This window comes from Hemitrygon akajei, chromosome 5 (assembly GCF_048418815.1).
Source record: "Hemitrygon akajei chromosome 5, sHemAka1.3, whole genome shotgun sequence".
Lineage (NCBI taxonomy): Eukaryota > Metazoa > Chordata > Chondrichthyes > Myliobatiformes > Dasyatidae > Hemitrygon > Hemitrygon akajei.
Window position 1 is genome coordinate 141,245,880 of NC_133128.1, and position 16,458 is coordinate 141,262,337.

The 16,458-nt window shown below is 42.0% G+C and overlaps 1 protein-coding gene across 6 annotated transcripts in view; it reads right to left on the reverse strand.

Moving 5' to 3' along the window:
- Nucleotides 1-16,458, reverse strand: part of als2b (alsin Rho guanine nucleotide exchange factor ALS2 b) — a 146,128-nt gene that overhangs the window by 46,816 nt on the left and 82,854 nt on the right. For 3 of the 6 annotated variants that reach the window (XM_073046715.1, XM_073046716.1, XM_073046714.1), the window contains 2 exons: nucleotides 6,881-7,045; nucleotides 3,656-3,769 (listed from right to left, as the gene is read on the reverse strand). In XM_073046715.1, coding sequence (XP_072902816.1) covers nucleotides 3,656-3,769; nucleotides 6,881-7,045 — 279 coding nt within the window. The remainder of the gene's footprint in view (nucleotides 1-3,655; nucleotides 3,770-6,880; nucleotides 7,046-16,458) is intronic. The other 3 variants (XM_073046720.1, XM_073046719.1, XM_073046718.1) reach the window with 1 other exon arrangement.

Sequence of the window (16,458 nt, forward strand, 5' to 3'; positions counted from 1 at the left end):
GAGTCTTTCAAAAAGTGCCAATTATGCTGTAGAAAGGGGAGATAGGTGGGAAGAAGTTAGCAACAAAGACCAGTGTGGATGCACTGTATAACAATATTGTTCTGTGCATTGTCAGGCAGTATCAATCTTTAACATGAAATGCAAATTTTAATAGTCATCAGTCAGTAGCAACTTCAGAGCTTGAGCTTTGTGAACTCAGGTCTACTCCAGCACTTCATCAGTAACGTTGCTTCACATTCCCAGAACACACATGGTGGAGGAGCTTGAATGTTTAAATGATCGAGAGGTCACCTGAAGGCAATGCTTTCAGTGGGGTCATTAACAAGGTCAAGGGAGAGGTTAAAAACAGAATGCAAGAAGTGCTCACTGAAGAAGCAGTCAGAAGGCAGCTATGGCCCAGTTATGAAGGCAAGTGCAACGCAAGTAACATCAGTCATCAAGTCTACTCTGCCACCAACCACGACTGTGTGCAGTCAACTACATGCTAGTGTTCCCACACTAAACCTGACTTATGCCTGCTTTTTTCAAATCCCAAGAGTCCAGATCAATGATGGGTTCAGGGCTCTGATACCTGGGGGTTCCTTGCCAAAACTGTGCAGAAAGGCAAGTTTGTGATGGCTCTTGGGAATCAATTTAATGATGATTTCCAGTGCAATTTCCTCAGGAGATGCATCAGAACTGAGTGGTCCTCTCCAAGAAACCTGGTTTGAGGAACCTTTCTGCAGGTCCTGTCTCACCTGGAGTGAACAGAGGCTGTCCAATTTTCCCTGGTTGGGAAACAGCATCAAGTTGTGGTAAAACATGGAAAGCTAAACATCAGGACTTGGAGTGTCAGAGGCTTGGCTGATTTCTCTTTCCAGAAATTGTACCCTCCATTGGTCTTTCTTGACACACCGAATTCTTTGAGACATTAATGCTATTCTCACTAGCTCCTGGGCTACAATGGTAATTTGTCTTTCCAGACGATAATTTTTCAGGTCATCAATGAACATTCACGCACTCCAGGATGTGACTACCATGACAAACCCAGAAGGAATAAATATGTAAATAAATAAATAAATAAAAAAGACAGACAGATAGAATTTCCACCCTGCCATCATGGGCACGATCCTGAACCTTATCCTTCCTTGCCACCTTTGTGAGACATCAGTGAGAAATCCAGTTCAGTTTCATTTATCCTGGTTTACAGAGGATATAGTTCTCCATTGCCAGGCAAATCCAAGAAAAGCATCTAGAATTAAAAAATAAGGATTGTTCCTTGCCTACACTGACACAAACCAAGGCATTTAAAAACTTTGTGGACCACCATCTACCCCTCCCCAGAAAACAGTATCAGAGCCTCAAGGCCTCTGCACCATGATATAAAGATCCTAAATTAATGCCTTCCACAGCCAAACTTGGTGAAACAAGATTTATCATCTCCATTGTGTTCACTGACCATCACCCTTCGCCTGAACAGAGACGATCTACCACCCGACTTCAGCGCTGGCATCAACAGGATGGGAAAATTTAAATCATAAAGACTGCCACAACCTCCAGCACATAGATGATGGCTGCATAATGTCACCCGTTGCACAGGATCTGCAAGTAATACTAATTCTTCCATGTTGCCAAAAATTGTCCTGGTCCATCATTGAACAAAATGTCCTCCAATATCATCCCCAAAACAAGTTGGAAACTTCTCTTCCAATACAGCATATCCTAGATCTGATTAAGACTTGAGCGCCTTCTCCAGGTGTTCAGGTCTAATCTTGGGGATCAAATAAGAGAATCTCTGGATGAATGACGCTCTCCTCCATAAACTATGTCCAACAACATTTACACCTTACTCTGGGGGTAATGCTCCAGTGGATAAAGCACTGTACTCTGATGCTCCCAAGATCCAGGTTCTCTTTTCCAGCTCTTGAGACAAACATTACAAGACTCACTCAAATTTACATCAAGCAGAGAAGCATCAATGCCAATGACAAGGAGAGCAATCCGCAAATTGATTAATGTCCACCAAAACATTGATTAAGAACCAGTAACTCAGCACTGAGGTAGAACAATGGAGGTGGAGAAAGAGGATTAAATCAAGGCTGCAAAACCCACCTCCCCAAACAGTTGCCAAAGAATGAATGCACCCAGACCTGGGCTCCTCAGCTGTCCAAAGGCACACCGACCGAGTCTGCAAGTTTCTTCTACCATTCTGAGAACAGTACAACTTGAAGAACCTTTTTGGGACTGATACTATACCCATGTTTTGTCAGCTCTCTATGATTAAGAAATTCAGCGGCTCTCAGAAAGCAATTCAAGGAGTGGTGTTCCCAACACGTTCTCATCTGAATTATCAACATAACTAAAACAAAATATGCTGTAATTAAAGTTGTTCCTGGGAGTTTGCCATGTTGCATCCCTTACATAATTATGGCAAAAACTTCATTGTTCAAAAAGAACTTTGCAACAACATGACAACCTAAAGGAACCTCCCTCCAACACGGTTATATATTAGGGATGATGGCTCTCCTCAGTGAGGCAGTGAGCCAAATTGATTCCTTGATCTGCAATAATAGTCAGCCCAGTTCAAACAGGCTGCCATTGGAGAACTTGATTGGCCCACTCACTTGAAGAGGATAACTGGTCATTTCTAATTTATTCTGCTGAGCTGTGATATTTTAAATGATTGAAGGGCTCACAATCACTTCTGAAGTTCGAGTGGTAAGATAGTGGTTCTGGTGAGGGACAAAATGTCCATTCCAAGAATGGGAATGAAAATGCAGTGGACTGCTGCTGCAGTTGTTGTGAATTGAACAGGCTGTGCTCAAACCTGCACTCAGTATTGAGGTTCTGGCTACACATGTAACAGTGTGTAGAGTCAAGTCCTATAAACTCAGTCACTCTCCCTCTGTGATTCCCTTGTCCATTCATCCCTCCCCACTCATCTCCCCCCTGACATTTATCCCTGCAAGCGGCCCAAGTGCTTCACCTGCCCATTCCCCTCCTCCCTCACCTCCATTCAGGGCCCAAACAGTCCTTCCAGGTGAGGCAACACTACATCTGCTGATCTGCTGGGGGGAGGGGGGTCTATTGTGTCTGATGCTCCGATGCGGTCTCCTCTACATTAATGAGACCCATTGTAAACTGGGGGACCGCTTCATCTGCCAAAGCTGGAACATCCCAGTGGCCAAACATTTCAATTACAATTCCCATTCTGACATGTCTTTCCATGGCCTCCTCTTGTACCACACGAGGCCAACATCAGGGTGGAGGAGCAACAACTTATATTCCGTCTGGGTAGCCTCCAACCTGATGGCAGGAGTATAGATTTCTTCTTCTAGTTGCAAACAAAAGTTCCCTCTTCTATTCTCCACTCTGGCCTCTTAACTTTTCTCATCTGCCTATCACCTCCCCAGGTCCCCTCCTCCTTCCCTTTTTCCTATGGTCCACTCTCCTCCCCGGTGTCTTCCCCCTTCCTTTCCAAACCTGAAGATGGGGCTCGGCCTGAAATGTCAACTGCTTATTCATTTCTACATTGCTGCCTGACCTGCTGAGGTCCCCCAACACTGTGTGTGTGGTGCTTTAGTTATTAGTTTTTCCAATCAGGATGGGGTACCATGCAGAGGTGAGATGTTCCATGCATGGGGAAAGGGTAAAAGGAGATCATGGCTGGGCTCACCCTGTGCCTCCCACTGGCTGGTTATGGAGCTGCACTGATGATGACACCCGAGACGTCCATGGCCAGGACCATCCCACCCTCCTGGTGGAAGCAGGACATGAGAAGGCAGGTGTCCTGCAAGGGGACAAGAATAGTCAGAAATATGGGCTAGAAATAAAACACAAAGAATGGATTCCTTCCATACTATCAATTTCTCACTTCCATAACCTGCATCTTGATTTTTTTTGAGACGGGGAGGAGCGTGGTGGAGGATGTGTTATATATGGCATAGGTTACAGCCCCAGTGGTATCAACTTCCATCATTTCTTATCCCAGCATCAGTGACCTTAAACGTGCAAACTCAGAAAGGCAATGTAGGAATTTCTTCTACAAGGAACACTGCAAGCAAGCTGGATCCTTTCCACACTAAATTCAGCAAGCACTTAGTAATAAGGAACAGATCTTTCACTATCCCTACATATCAAATATAGTCCTTTAGATCAAAACCATTGACGCCTCTGAAATAAAACAAGGGTCTTTGCTTCAATACTGTTGGATCCAACTGTTTAATTTTAATTGTTAAACTTCTAAGGAAATAACAATCAATGATCTGCTTGTATTTTAAGTAGCTTTTATGTAGTTAATTTAATATGCCTCTCATTGTTGTCCGAAGTAGAATTCTGGAAGCTTCTTTGTTCTGAATGAGTATTTTCTGATTGGCTGATTTTACTAGAGTATTAAATAAGTATAATCCAATTAGAAAACACTTATCTATGGTGAGGAAGGCAAATGTGATGTTAGCATTCATTTCAAGAGGATTAGAATATAAAAGCAAGGATGTAATGGTCAGGCTTTATAAAGCACTGGTGAGGCCTCACTTGGAGTATTGTGAGCAGGTTTGGGTCCCTCATCTTAGAAAGGGTGTGCTGAAACTGGAGAGGGTTCAAAGGAGGTTCACGAAAATGGCTCAAAGACCTCTGGATCAGGTAATTAATCCATTGTCACAATCTCTTTTTGGGTGATAGTCATATGAAAAGTTACCTTCTGTGAAGTTTACATCAAAAAAGATACACTGCAGGAGTATTTGATTGATTGTAATGAAGAGCACAATCAAGGTCCCATGGTTGCAGAGCACTGCCTAATTGTTGGAATTAATTAGAAGACTTCAAAAAGGAAATGCAAGAAACGCCTATAAACAAAAACTTGGGGATATGAAGAAAGAATAAGTAGTAGATTGCTTTTCAATACTGACACTGATTCAATAAATGAAATGCCTTACATCGTTTCACATCAATACACTTTAGATTACTTAATTGGCTGTAAAATACTGAGTAATATCTCGAGAAGGTCCAGAAAAGGTGCCAATATGACATTTATTCTGCAATATTTTCAACAGTTAAGTTGCAAACAAACTCTTCCAGAAAATAAAATAAATGAATTAAACAAAATATTGTTCATATTTTACTTTCTACTCCTGTGTAAACTTTTAATATCACACCATTTAACAATGTTTTCCAAAAATCCAATACACTCTAAACTGCACACTGGGTTGGTGTTGCTGTGATAGTTCTGACCACCACATAAGAATTTGCTGTAACATAGCATGTTGTATATTTTCATGTACAAATATCTGTAACTTTGTTTTCCTCTCCCAAGGTTGCGTTCAGAAGTCAGACACAGGCTTGTAGTCGAGTTTGTAGCTGAGCTTTGGCTGGGGGGGGGGTGCGTGCTGCAGGGTCAATGGTTTTGGGACTCATATCAGTGACAATGCGACAAAGCATTCCAGAGAGTACGGCAAAGGATGGGAAAAGAACAGGACAATATGTTCGGAAGGGACTTGGGAGAAGTTGGCTCAGCATTTTAATGATAAGAGGGATATGGAAATTGTAGTTTTAGTTGATATAGGGCATGTTTGAAAAACAAAGACTGTATTGTATGCTGAACGGAAGGGATTTAAAGACAAGGATTCAGGTATTTACTTGCTTGCAACTCCCTAGTCAGTACTGCAGATCCAAAAATCACATTGACTTGGGAGTGTCCCAAGATGGGCATCTGGTCCAAGTTACCTTGCAATGATCCAAAAGGTGCATTGTATCCAGAATGGCATGACTGCTTGGGTCCCCCAACACCAAAATGAAATGGGGATGTAAAACAACAGAGAAAACCCTCAGGTTGAATTTCACAATCAATGCAACTTGGGTCACAAATACAGTTTATTTCATGTTCAGTCAATTATTATTTTTCTTTTTATATATAAAAAAATAATCACATGCCACTGAAAAATCCTAGGGGCAACCAATTTAATTGCCAGGCAAGTGCAAGAAACTCTACATGTAGTGGCAGTGATGGAACGCTGGGTACTGTTACTTTAGTCAGCTATGTATTGCTGCTTTTGGGAGCAAGCTTGCACAAATTGACAGCTGTATACTCTGCCACTCAAAAAGCGAATAATATTCCTTCAGCCTAAAAGCACTTCGGAATATTCTGAAATGCTTATGAATGGTGCTATAGAAATTAATATTTACCACTTCCAAAACTCACCTTCTGGTTTGATGTCCATTTGGTTGGTCTGATTTTATTCATGAAGCACTGGGTCATATTTTGCAATGCTAATAGCAGCATTATATTAAAACCAATAGTTGTTGATGCTCTGCAGCACAGACTGGTAAAAAGTGTTCTTTCAAAAAAACAGGGGGGTGATGAATGTGTTCAAAAACAATAGGCACAAAGCAACAATCAATCTCCTTATAGAAGGGTAGAACACCAGGAGGAAGCAGGGTCTTTGAATTAGTTTGAAGAGACTCTAGCTGGCACAGGATGAATGGCCTCTGATCATTCCTGCTGAGTACTTGAAGGTGGCTGGCTTGAACAAGTCCAAGGTAAGAGTGAGTACACGGATCTAACCGAACCGCTAAAGCAACCTGAAAAAAAGCATTTGTTTAGGGAACAAGATTGCTTTCAATTGGCTTCAGGACTCTATTCAACCTCTCTGGTTTCATTTAGATATGCCGTCTCCAGTGGATGACAAAAACAGCCTCTTTAAGTGTCAATGTCAAATGTTAGAGCTGTCAACATTTTTCTAGTGTGATTATCAAAAGGCAGAGGAAATTGTACAGCTCAGAACTCAATTTGCAAATTAGATAGAGCAAAGCACACATAAAACTGAGACAGAATCCAGACTTTCTTTCCAACATACTGTTGACTCACAAAGGGACTTATTATTGCAAAAGAAAAGGAATCTATTACCTTGTGATATCATCAAATACACCATAGCCCATTTTTTTGTCTTGTGCCCACTGGCCAATGAACATGCTGGGACAGGACGACGTCAGCTTTCCACTTCGGAGCAAGCCATGCCCATGACGCATATTATCTTGAAAATTTCCCTCATACACCTCTCCTGTGGCATACCTGTGAGGAAAGTATTGGGGGGGAGGGGGAAAGGAGTGGAAATTGGGGAGAAAGGGTGTGAGGTCAAGGTAGCCAGGAAAGGAAGATCAGAGATCACTTATTATAGAGCTAACACAGAAAAGCAATCAGGCATGTACAAGAGCAAAACATCACTGGACAGTCACCAATTTTTTTTCCTTTCAAGTTTGGGATCTTCTTTAAACATGTTGAATGCAGCAAATGAACATGAAGTTATTTTTTTTAAAGTTAATGGCTGAATGGATTCATTTACACTGTGGACATTGTGACAAAAGATCAATAGCCCAGGGCACTTCCACTGCTCCTAAATCAGTATAAAAAGAGTACACCATTCAGCTGTAATCTGTATCATATTTATTCTGTCTGCAGCTGATCTACACATCATCTTCATCTCTTGGTGCCTAAAGATCTGTCCAACTGTATTATAACATTTATTTTATTAAGGAACTAATGGTCTTTTGCCAAGTGTCCCAAATTCTGAACACCAATCTCAATTCACAGACGTTCGTGACAATGTTGCAGTTACCCTACCCAATGTAGGAAAATATTTTTTTAAAGTGTCAAAAAGAGGCCAGAAAATAGCATTAGCAGACAAGATTACAGACACGTGTATCAAGTGTAAAAAGGGTAACCAGGGAAAGAACGAGTCCCCTTATACATCACAGGGGACATCCATGTGTGAAGCCAGGAGATGTGGGCAAGGTTGTAAATGAAAATTAAAACAGGAAATATTTGACAGGTTAGGCAACAACTGTGGGAAGAGAAACAAGTAGTGTTTCAGATCAAAGTTCCTTCATCAGAAATGAGAAGAATTAATATTTCTCATCTGTACTCACCAAGGAGAAAGATGTGGCAAATGGAAAATTCAAGGTGAAAGACTGTAATATTATGGAGGATGTTAGCATTAAAGTGGAAGTACAAGATGTCTTGCAGCATCTACTGTCTCCTTAATGCTGAGATGCTCCAAATCTACAGAACCTGATGCTGCTAAGGGAGACAAAATAGGAAATTGCTGGGGCTCTGACAGAGATTCCTGCACTTTCATCAGCAATAAGTGAGGCGACTGATGGCTGAAAGACGGTAAGGAGGAAAGCTAGGAAACCAGGTGATGCAGGGGAGCAAGTCTTCCATTAGTAGGAAAGCAAACTGTAAAAAAGTAAAAAGACAGGATTTATCTGTATTTGGAAAGGTATGGCTTGAGGAGGAATAGTTGGCACAGTTTTGTTCATGGGAAATGCTTCCTCAGTAATTTGATAGTATTTTGTTTGGAGAGATAATCAAGCACATTGATGAGTGTATAGTAGTAGTTGGATAGCCTCTACTGATAAAGTTCTGTACGGTAACCTGACCCTAACATTGGACTGAGGAATCCAAAGCAAGCTAGCAAAGTAGATCCAAAACTGGCTTATTATGAGGAAGGGAATTGCTTATCTCATTAGAATTCTATGATCAATGGTGTTCAGACCTTTGATAGTCGTGATGTATATTAATGACTTGGATGTGAATGCAGGAGGTTTGATTAATAAATTTGCAATTCACAGGAAAATTGAAGGTGTGTGAAAACAAAAACACAACAGGGGTCATCTAAGGCTACAGCAGGATACAGATTAGCTGGAAAGTTAGGGAGAGCCATGGCAACTGGAATTTAATCCTGACAGATGTGAGATAATGCATTTTGGGAGGGCATACAAGAGTAAGGCATATACAGTCAATAGCAAGGTCCTAGGGAGTATTTATTAAAAGGGGCATTGGAGTACATGTCCCTGAAAGTGGCAGCACAGGTAGAAAGGGTGGTGAAGCCAGCATTCTGGACATTTGCCTATAATAAGACATGGGATAAAATACAAGAGCTGGAACCTCATGCTGCAACTATATGATACATTGGTTAAACTACACCAAGTATTTTTATATGTTCTCATCAATACACTGCAGGAAGGGCATGATTGCACTGGAGGAGCTTCACATGATGCTGCCTGGATTGGAGGATTAGGTTATGGAGAGATTGGATCCCTGAGGCAGAAGGTTAACTTGATAGGAGGTACAACCTGTTTACTTCATTTTACAAATTACATTCTGTATCATTTGCTCACCCATTCACTTAATCTGCCTCTAGTCTGGAAACCCTTCCATCCACCCAACTCATACTGCTACCCAGGTTTGTAACATCAGCAAATGTTGTTTTATAACATTTACTCCCCTCATCCGAATCACTAATATAGATTGTGAACAGCTAGGACCTGGTTCTTATCCCGAGATACAGCAACCCGTCTCAAAAATAATCTGTTTTTAACCATACATTGTTTTATCAGACAGGTAATTTTTAACCTACACATATTCTCATTCAACAAAATTGGAGCATGTGGGATTAGTTTGTAACTACATCTTAAAAGTTCACATACAAGGCTTGTCTCCATCCTTCTACTTACAGCCTCAAAAATCAAACTCCAAACAATTTGTCAAAGAAGACCTCACTTCCATAAATCCATGCTGACTCTGCCCAGCGTTACAGTAATGCCCTGCCACCACACTTATAGGCTGATACTTCCCTATTACAGGTTAAATGGTCTTCAGCTTTTCAAAGTTTTTCTAGCCTTCCTGTTCCAGACTATGGAACTTTGGAAGATAATGACCAATATTTCCACTATGCCAAAGGTCACCTTTTTCAAAACCTTGCAGTCTAGGTCACTCAGTCATGAGGATTGAGTATAGGAGTAAAGAGGTCCTTCTGCAGCTGTACAGGGCCCTGGTGAGACCCCACCTGGAGTATTGTGTGCAGTTTTGGTCTCCAAATTTGAGGAAGGACATTCTTGCTATTGAGGGAGTGCAGCGTAGGTTCACAAGGTTAATTCCCGGAATGGCGGGACTGTCATATGTTGAAAGATTGGAGCGACTGGGCCTGTATACACTGGAATTTAGAAGGATGAGAGGGGATCTGATTGAGACATATAAGATTATTAAGGGATTGGACACGCTGGAGGCAGGAAGTATGTTCCCGCTGATGGGCGAGTCCAGAACTAGAGGCCACAGTTTAAGAATAAGGGGTAGGCCATTTAGAACAGAGATGCGGAAAAACATTTTCACCCAGAGAGTGGTGGATATGTGGAATGCTCTGCCCCAGAAGGCAGTGGAGGCCAAGTGTCTGGATGCATTCAAGAGAGTTAGATAGAGCTCTTATAGATAGCAGGGTCAAGGGATATGGGGAGAGGGCAGGAATGGGGTACTGATTGTGTATGATCAGCCATGATCACAGTGAATGGTGGTGCTGGCTAGAAGGGCCGAATGGCCTACTCCTGCACCTATTGTCTATTTTAAAAATTGACTTTCAAATCCACAAATTACTTCCACTTTTTCCAATCATGTTAATTTACTCTGGCTCCTCATTTTCCCTTGGCTTGCTGTTCTTCACAGTTTTGTTGCATCTTCTATGAAGACAGATGTGAAACATTTAACTTCCCGGTCATTTCCAATCAAAGCAAGAGGCGGAGAGTGAAGAGGTAAAGGCATCTCGGAGAGAAGCCATTTAAAAAAAACTGTTCGGGGCAAAGAGGCTAGACTGCGCAGGCGCGTGATGTATCACGTCAAAGGTGTAAAATAAAAAGACTGCTATATACAGCGGCCATTGTCGTAGTGGCCATCGGAGTGGACTGAGACAGAGTGAGACGGCTTTGGCTCAACAGGCTTCGGCGTGAACAGGCAGAGGCAAGGGTGGGTCCCCGGTAAATTTTGTTTTGTTCGTTTAGAATAGAGAGAATGCCAGGCAGGATGTTGGAATGCTCCTCATGCAGGATGTGGGAAGTCAGGGAGACCTCCGATATCCCCAACAGTGACACCTGCAAGAAGTGGATCCAGCTGCAGCTCCTAACAAACCGTGTTAGGGAACTGGAGCAGGAGCTGGATGACCTCCGGATCATTCGGGAGAATCAGAAGTTTAAAGATAGTAGCTACAGGTAGGCAGTTACACCAAAGGAGTAGTGCACAGGTAATTGGGTTACCGTTAGGCAAGGGAAGGGGAAAAGGCAGACAGAGCAGGGCTCCCGTGGCCATTCCCCTCAACAAGTATACCGATTTGGATACTGTTGGGGGGAATGACTTACCTGGGACAAGCTGCGGCAGCCGGATCTCTGGCACTGAGTCTGGTTCTGCAGTGCAGAAGGGAGGGGCCAAGAAGAGGAGAACAGTAGTGATAGGGGACTCGATAGTTGGAGGTTCTGTGGTCATGACAGAGACTCCCGGATGGTTTGTTGCCTCCCGGGTGCCAGGGTCAGGGATGTCTCTGATCGCGTGCACAGCATTCTGAAGTGGGAGGGTGATCAGCCACATGTCATGGTACACATCGGTACCAATGACGTAGGGAGAAAGAGTGAGGAGGTCCTGAAGAGTGAGTACAGAGAGCTTGATAGGAAGTTAAAAAGCAGGATCTCGAGGATAGGAATCCCAGGATTGCTACCTGTGCCACGTGCCAGTGAGTGTAAGAGTAGGATGCTCTGGAGGATGAACACGTGGCTGAGGAACTGGTGTAGGGGGCAGTGTTTCAGATTTCAGTATCATTGGGACCTCTTCTGGGGCAGGTGGGACCTGTACAAGAGAGATGGGTTACACCTGAACTACAAAGGGACCAATATCCTTGAAGGGAGGTTTGTTAGTGCTACTGGGGGGGGGGGGGGGGGTTCATCTAGGTTTCCAGGGGGATGGGAACCAGAGTGAGAGTAGATAGTGGAGCAGGAGTGAAAATAAATTATGTTAAAGTTTCATGCAAAGTCACAAACAGAAGGGTTGTGTGTGGTGGTAATAATCTTCTGAGGTGTGTCTATTTCAATGCGAGGAGTATTGTGGGGAAGGCTGACGAGCTGAGGGCATGGATTGACATGTGGAATTATGACACTGTAGTCATTAATGAAACTTGGCTGCAGGAGGGGCAGGACTGGCAGCTTAATGTTCCAGGGTTCCAATGTTTCAGAATTGATAGAGGTAGAGGAATGAAGGGTGGGGGGTGGCATTGCTAGTCAGGGAAAATGTTACAGCAATACTCATGTAGGACAGATTAGAAGGCTTGTCTACCGAGGCCATATGGGTGGAGCTGAGAAGCAGGAAAGGTATGACCACATTAATGGGGTTGTATTATAGACCACCCAATAGTCAGCGAGAATTGGAGGAGCAAATCTGCAGAGAGGTAGCAGACAACTGCAGGAAACAAAGTTGTGACAGTAGGGGATTTTAATTTTCCGCATATTGATTGGGACTCCCATACAGTTAAGGGTCTAGATGGGTTAGAGTTTGTAAAATGTGTTCAGGGAAGTTTTCTAAATCAATATATAGAGGTACCGACTAGAGAGGATGCAATATTAGATCTTCTATTAGGAAGCGAGTTAACACAGGTGATGGAAGTGTGTGTAGGGGAACACTTTGGTTCCAGTGATCATAACACCATTTGTTTCAACTTGATCATGGATAAAGATAGATCTGGTCCTCGGGTTGAGGTTCTAAACTGGAAAAAGGCCAAATTTGAAGAACTGAGAAAGGATCTAAAAAGCGTGGATTGGGACAGGTTGTTCTCTGGCAAGGATGTTGTTGGTAAGTGGGAGGCCTTCAAAGGAGAAATTTTGAGAGTGCAGAGTTTGGATGTTCCTGTCAGGATTAAAGGCAAAGTGAGTAAGAATAAGGAACTTTGCTTCTCTAGGGATATTGGAACTCTGATAAAGAAGGAGAAAGATGTATGACATGTATAGGAAACAGGGAGCAAACAAGGTACTTGAGGAGTATAAAAAGTGCAAAAAAAAACTTAAAAAATAAATCAAGAGGGCTAAAAGACAACATGAGGTAGCTTTGACAGTCAAGGTGAAGGATAATCCAAAGAACTTCTACAGGTATATTAAGAACAAAAGGATAGTAAGGAATAAAATTGGTCCTCTTGAAGATCAGAGTGGTCGACTATGTATGGAACCAAAAGAAATGGGGGAGATCTTAAATTGTATTTTTGCGTCTGTATTTACTAAGGAAACTGGCATGGAGTCAACGGAAATGAGGCAAATAAGTAGTGAGGTCATGGAACCTATACAGATTGAAGAAGAGGAGGTGCTTGCTGTCTTGAGGCAATCAGAGTAGATAAATCCCCAGGACCTGACAAGGTATTCCCTCGGACCTTGAAGGAGACTAGAATTGAAATTGCAGGGGCCCTGGAAGATATATTTAAAATGTCGGTATCTACGGGTGAAGTGCTGGAGGATTGGAGGATAGCTCATGTTGTTCCATTGTTAAAAAAAGGCTCAAAAAGTAATCCAGAAAATTATAGGCTGATAAGTTTGACGTCTGTAGTTGGTAAATTATTGGAAGGAGTACTTACAGATAGGATCTACGAATATTTGGATGGACAGGGACTTATTAGGGGGAGTCAACATGGCTTTGTGCATGGAAGGTCATGTTTAACAAATCTATTAGAGTTTTGAGGAGGTGACCAGGAAAGTGGATGAAGGGGAGGCAGTGGATGTTGTCTACATGGACTTCAGTAAGGCCTTTGACAAGGTCCCGCATGGGAGGTTAGTTCGGTAGATTCAGTCGCTAGGTATACATGGTGAGGTAGTAAATTGGATTAGACATTGGCTCAATGGGAGAAGTCAGGGAGCGGTAGTGGAGGATTGCTTCTCTGAGTGGAGGACTGTGACTAGTGGTGTGCCACAGCGATCAGTGCTGGGTCCATTGTTATTTGTCATCTATATCAATGATCTGGATGATAATGTGGTAAATTGGATCAGCAAAATTGCTGATGATACAAAGATTGGAGGTGTAGTGGACAGTGAGGAAGGCTTTCAAAGCTTGCAGAGGGATCTGGACCAACTGGAAAAATGGGCTGAAAAATGGCAGATGGAGTTTAACACAGACAAGTGTGAGGTATTGCACTTTGGAAGGAAAAACCAAGGTAGAACATACAAGGTAAATGGTAGGACACTGAGGAGTGAGGTAGAACAGAGGGATCTAGGAATACAGATACAAAATTCCCTAAAAGTGGCGTCACAGGTAGATAGAGTCGTAAAGAGAGCTTTTGGTACATTGGCCTTTATAATTCAAAGTATTGAGTATAAGAGTTGGAATGTTATGGTGAGGTTGTATAAGGCATTGGTGAGGCCGAATTTGGAGTACTGTGTACAGTTTTGGCCACTGAATTACAGGAAGTATATTAATAAGGTTGAAAGAGTGCAGAGAAGGTTTACAAGGATGTTGCTGGGACTTGAGAAACTGAGTTACAGAAAAAGGTTGAATAGGTTAGGACTTTATTCCCTGGAGTGTAGAAGAATGAGGGAAGACTTGATAGAGGTATATAAAATTATGATGGGTATAGATAGAATGAATGCAAGCAGGCTTTTTCCACTGAGGCTAGGGAAGAAAAAATCCAGAGGACATGGGTTAAGGGTGAAGGGAAAAGTTTAAAGGGAACATTAGGGGGGCTTCTTCACACAGAGAGTGGTGGGAGTGTGGAATGAGCTGCCAGATGAAGTTGTAAATGCGGGCTCACTTTTAACATTTAAGAAAAACTTGGACAGGTACATGGATGAGAGGGGTATGGAGGGATATGGTCCAGGTGCAGGTCAGTGGGACTAGGCAGAAAAATGGTTCGGCGCAGCCAAGAAGGGCCAAAAGGCCTGTTTCTGTGCTGTAATGTTCTATGGTTCCACTCTAGCTTCTTGCTGTAAGGGACCCACATTATCTATAGAAGAGTTCACAGTTTGATTTAATATTCTTACTAGATTATTCTTATATTTCATCTTCCCAGCCCAAATTTGCTACATTTTCTTGTTTATTGCACCTTTGGCAATTTCTTTTCTCCTAAGACTTGTACTTAACTTTTCTTGTTAGTCACATTCACACCATTTTTCAACTGGATTTTTATGCCTAAAAGGATGAATTATTTCTCTAAATATCTCTGCTTGCTTAGCTCTTATAAAAGAGCATTCTGTAATATTTAAATCCCAAATTTGATAATTTAAAAGAATCTCATCTCTATAATACCCTTTAGATCAGACCAATTTAGTTCTATTTGCAGAGTTAATCTTGTCACAAATTCTTCACGCATTCCAATAAGGAGCCTTCAATTTTGTGATCTCATCTTTCTTTCCCTGTTCTGACCAAGATACAATCTGTTGCTTGTATGGGTTGTCTCCGACTCACATTGCTCTACATTTTTGTCTTATGCTTCCTTCTCAACCTTCTAAATTTCATGTCACCCAACCCTCCCTATGTTGCCCTTAAGGCATTTATTTAGCTTTATTACATTTTCACTTTAGTAATTTGTTTGTAATTATTTTTTAGTTAAAGTTAAGTTTGTTGAAGGTAAATTCATTGTCTGTGATGTATTGCGGCATGTGATGATGTCACACCCGGTTTTGCCGCGTCTTGTGGGTAAATACCGGTTTGGAGAAACGGGAAGGCGGGGGCTTGCGTGTGCAGGATCAGCGCAAGAAAAGTTCCATTTCTACACACTAAGAAACATCATAGAAGCAACGCCGTAAGTTCATGACAGTCGATATGTTGAAGTAAAAATGTTAACGCTGTTTCTGTTAAAAGAAATGACGGATGATAAAATTTATTTTCTTGTGCTATTGAAAGTGTTGCTGGAAAGTTTGTGTTGAAGTGTATTTAAAGTTGTTGATGGCGTAGGTAGAGTCTGACTATATGTTCTACTTTAATGAGACTTTAATGTAATATAGTTTGTTGTAGTTTTACTTTTACAAGTATTTATAATGTAAATGTGATGCCAAGAAGAGATACTGTATATATTTTGTATTGTTTTATCAACAGTTTTCACCATACGTTAATGTGGAAGAGTGAACAGTAAATGGTTAATCTTACTGCGATCCTGTCTTCATTGACTTTGGTTTAACTTGGTGTTAATTCAGAGTTTCTACACCCTGCACGAGAACACTACACTCCCCTTCTACTGCTTAGTTTAAGGCACAATTATACAATTTGCTAGATCACTGGTTACAGCTCGGTTCAGATGAAGCCTGTCCAGCAGAATAGCTCTTTCTTTCCCCACCCCTGCTGCAGGTGCCTCACAAGTTGAAACACAAAGTCAGCTAAGTTACTGGCCTAATAGCTTGGGTGTAAATTCAGAAAAATAGAACATTTTTGATTTGGACTCCAATTGTTCAAATGCTTTTAGCAGAACCTTTTCATTCCTAGCAATGTCACTGGCTCCCAAATGGATCTTGACAATTGTTTCCCCTTCCTGCCCTGGTATCAAACAGGCTACACAGCATTTGGGACCTCAAGCACACTCTGCAGCAGACAAACTTTCACTAGAAAATTCTTACTTACATGTTGAATGATTCCCAGGTACCACAGTGTTGTTCATCCTCCCCGCAGACTTTGCTCTCAACTGTACCAGCTTTAAGAATTTTGTA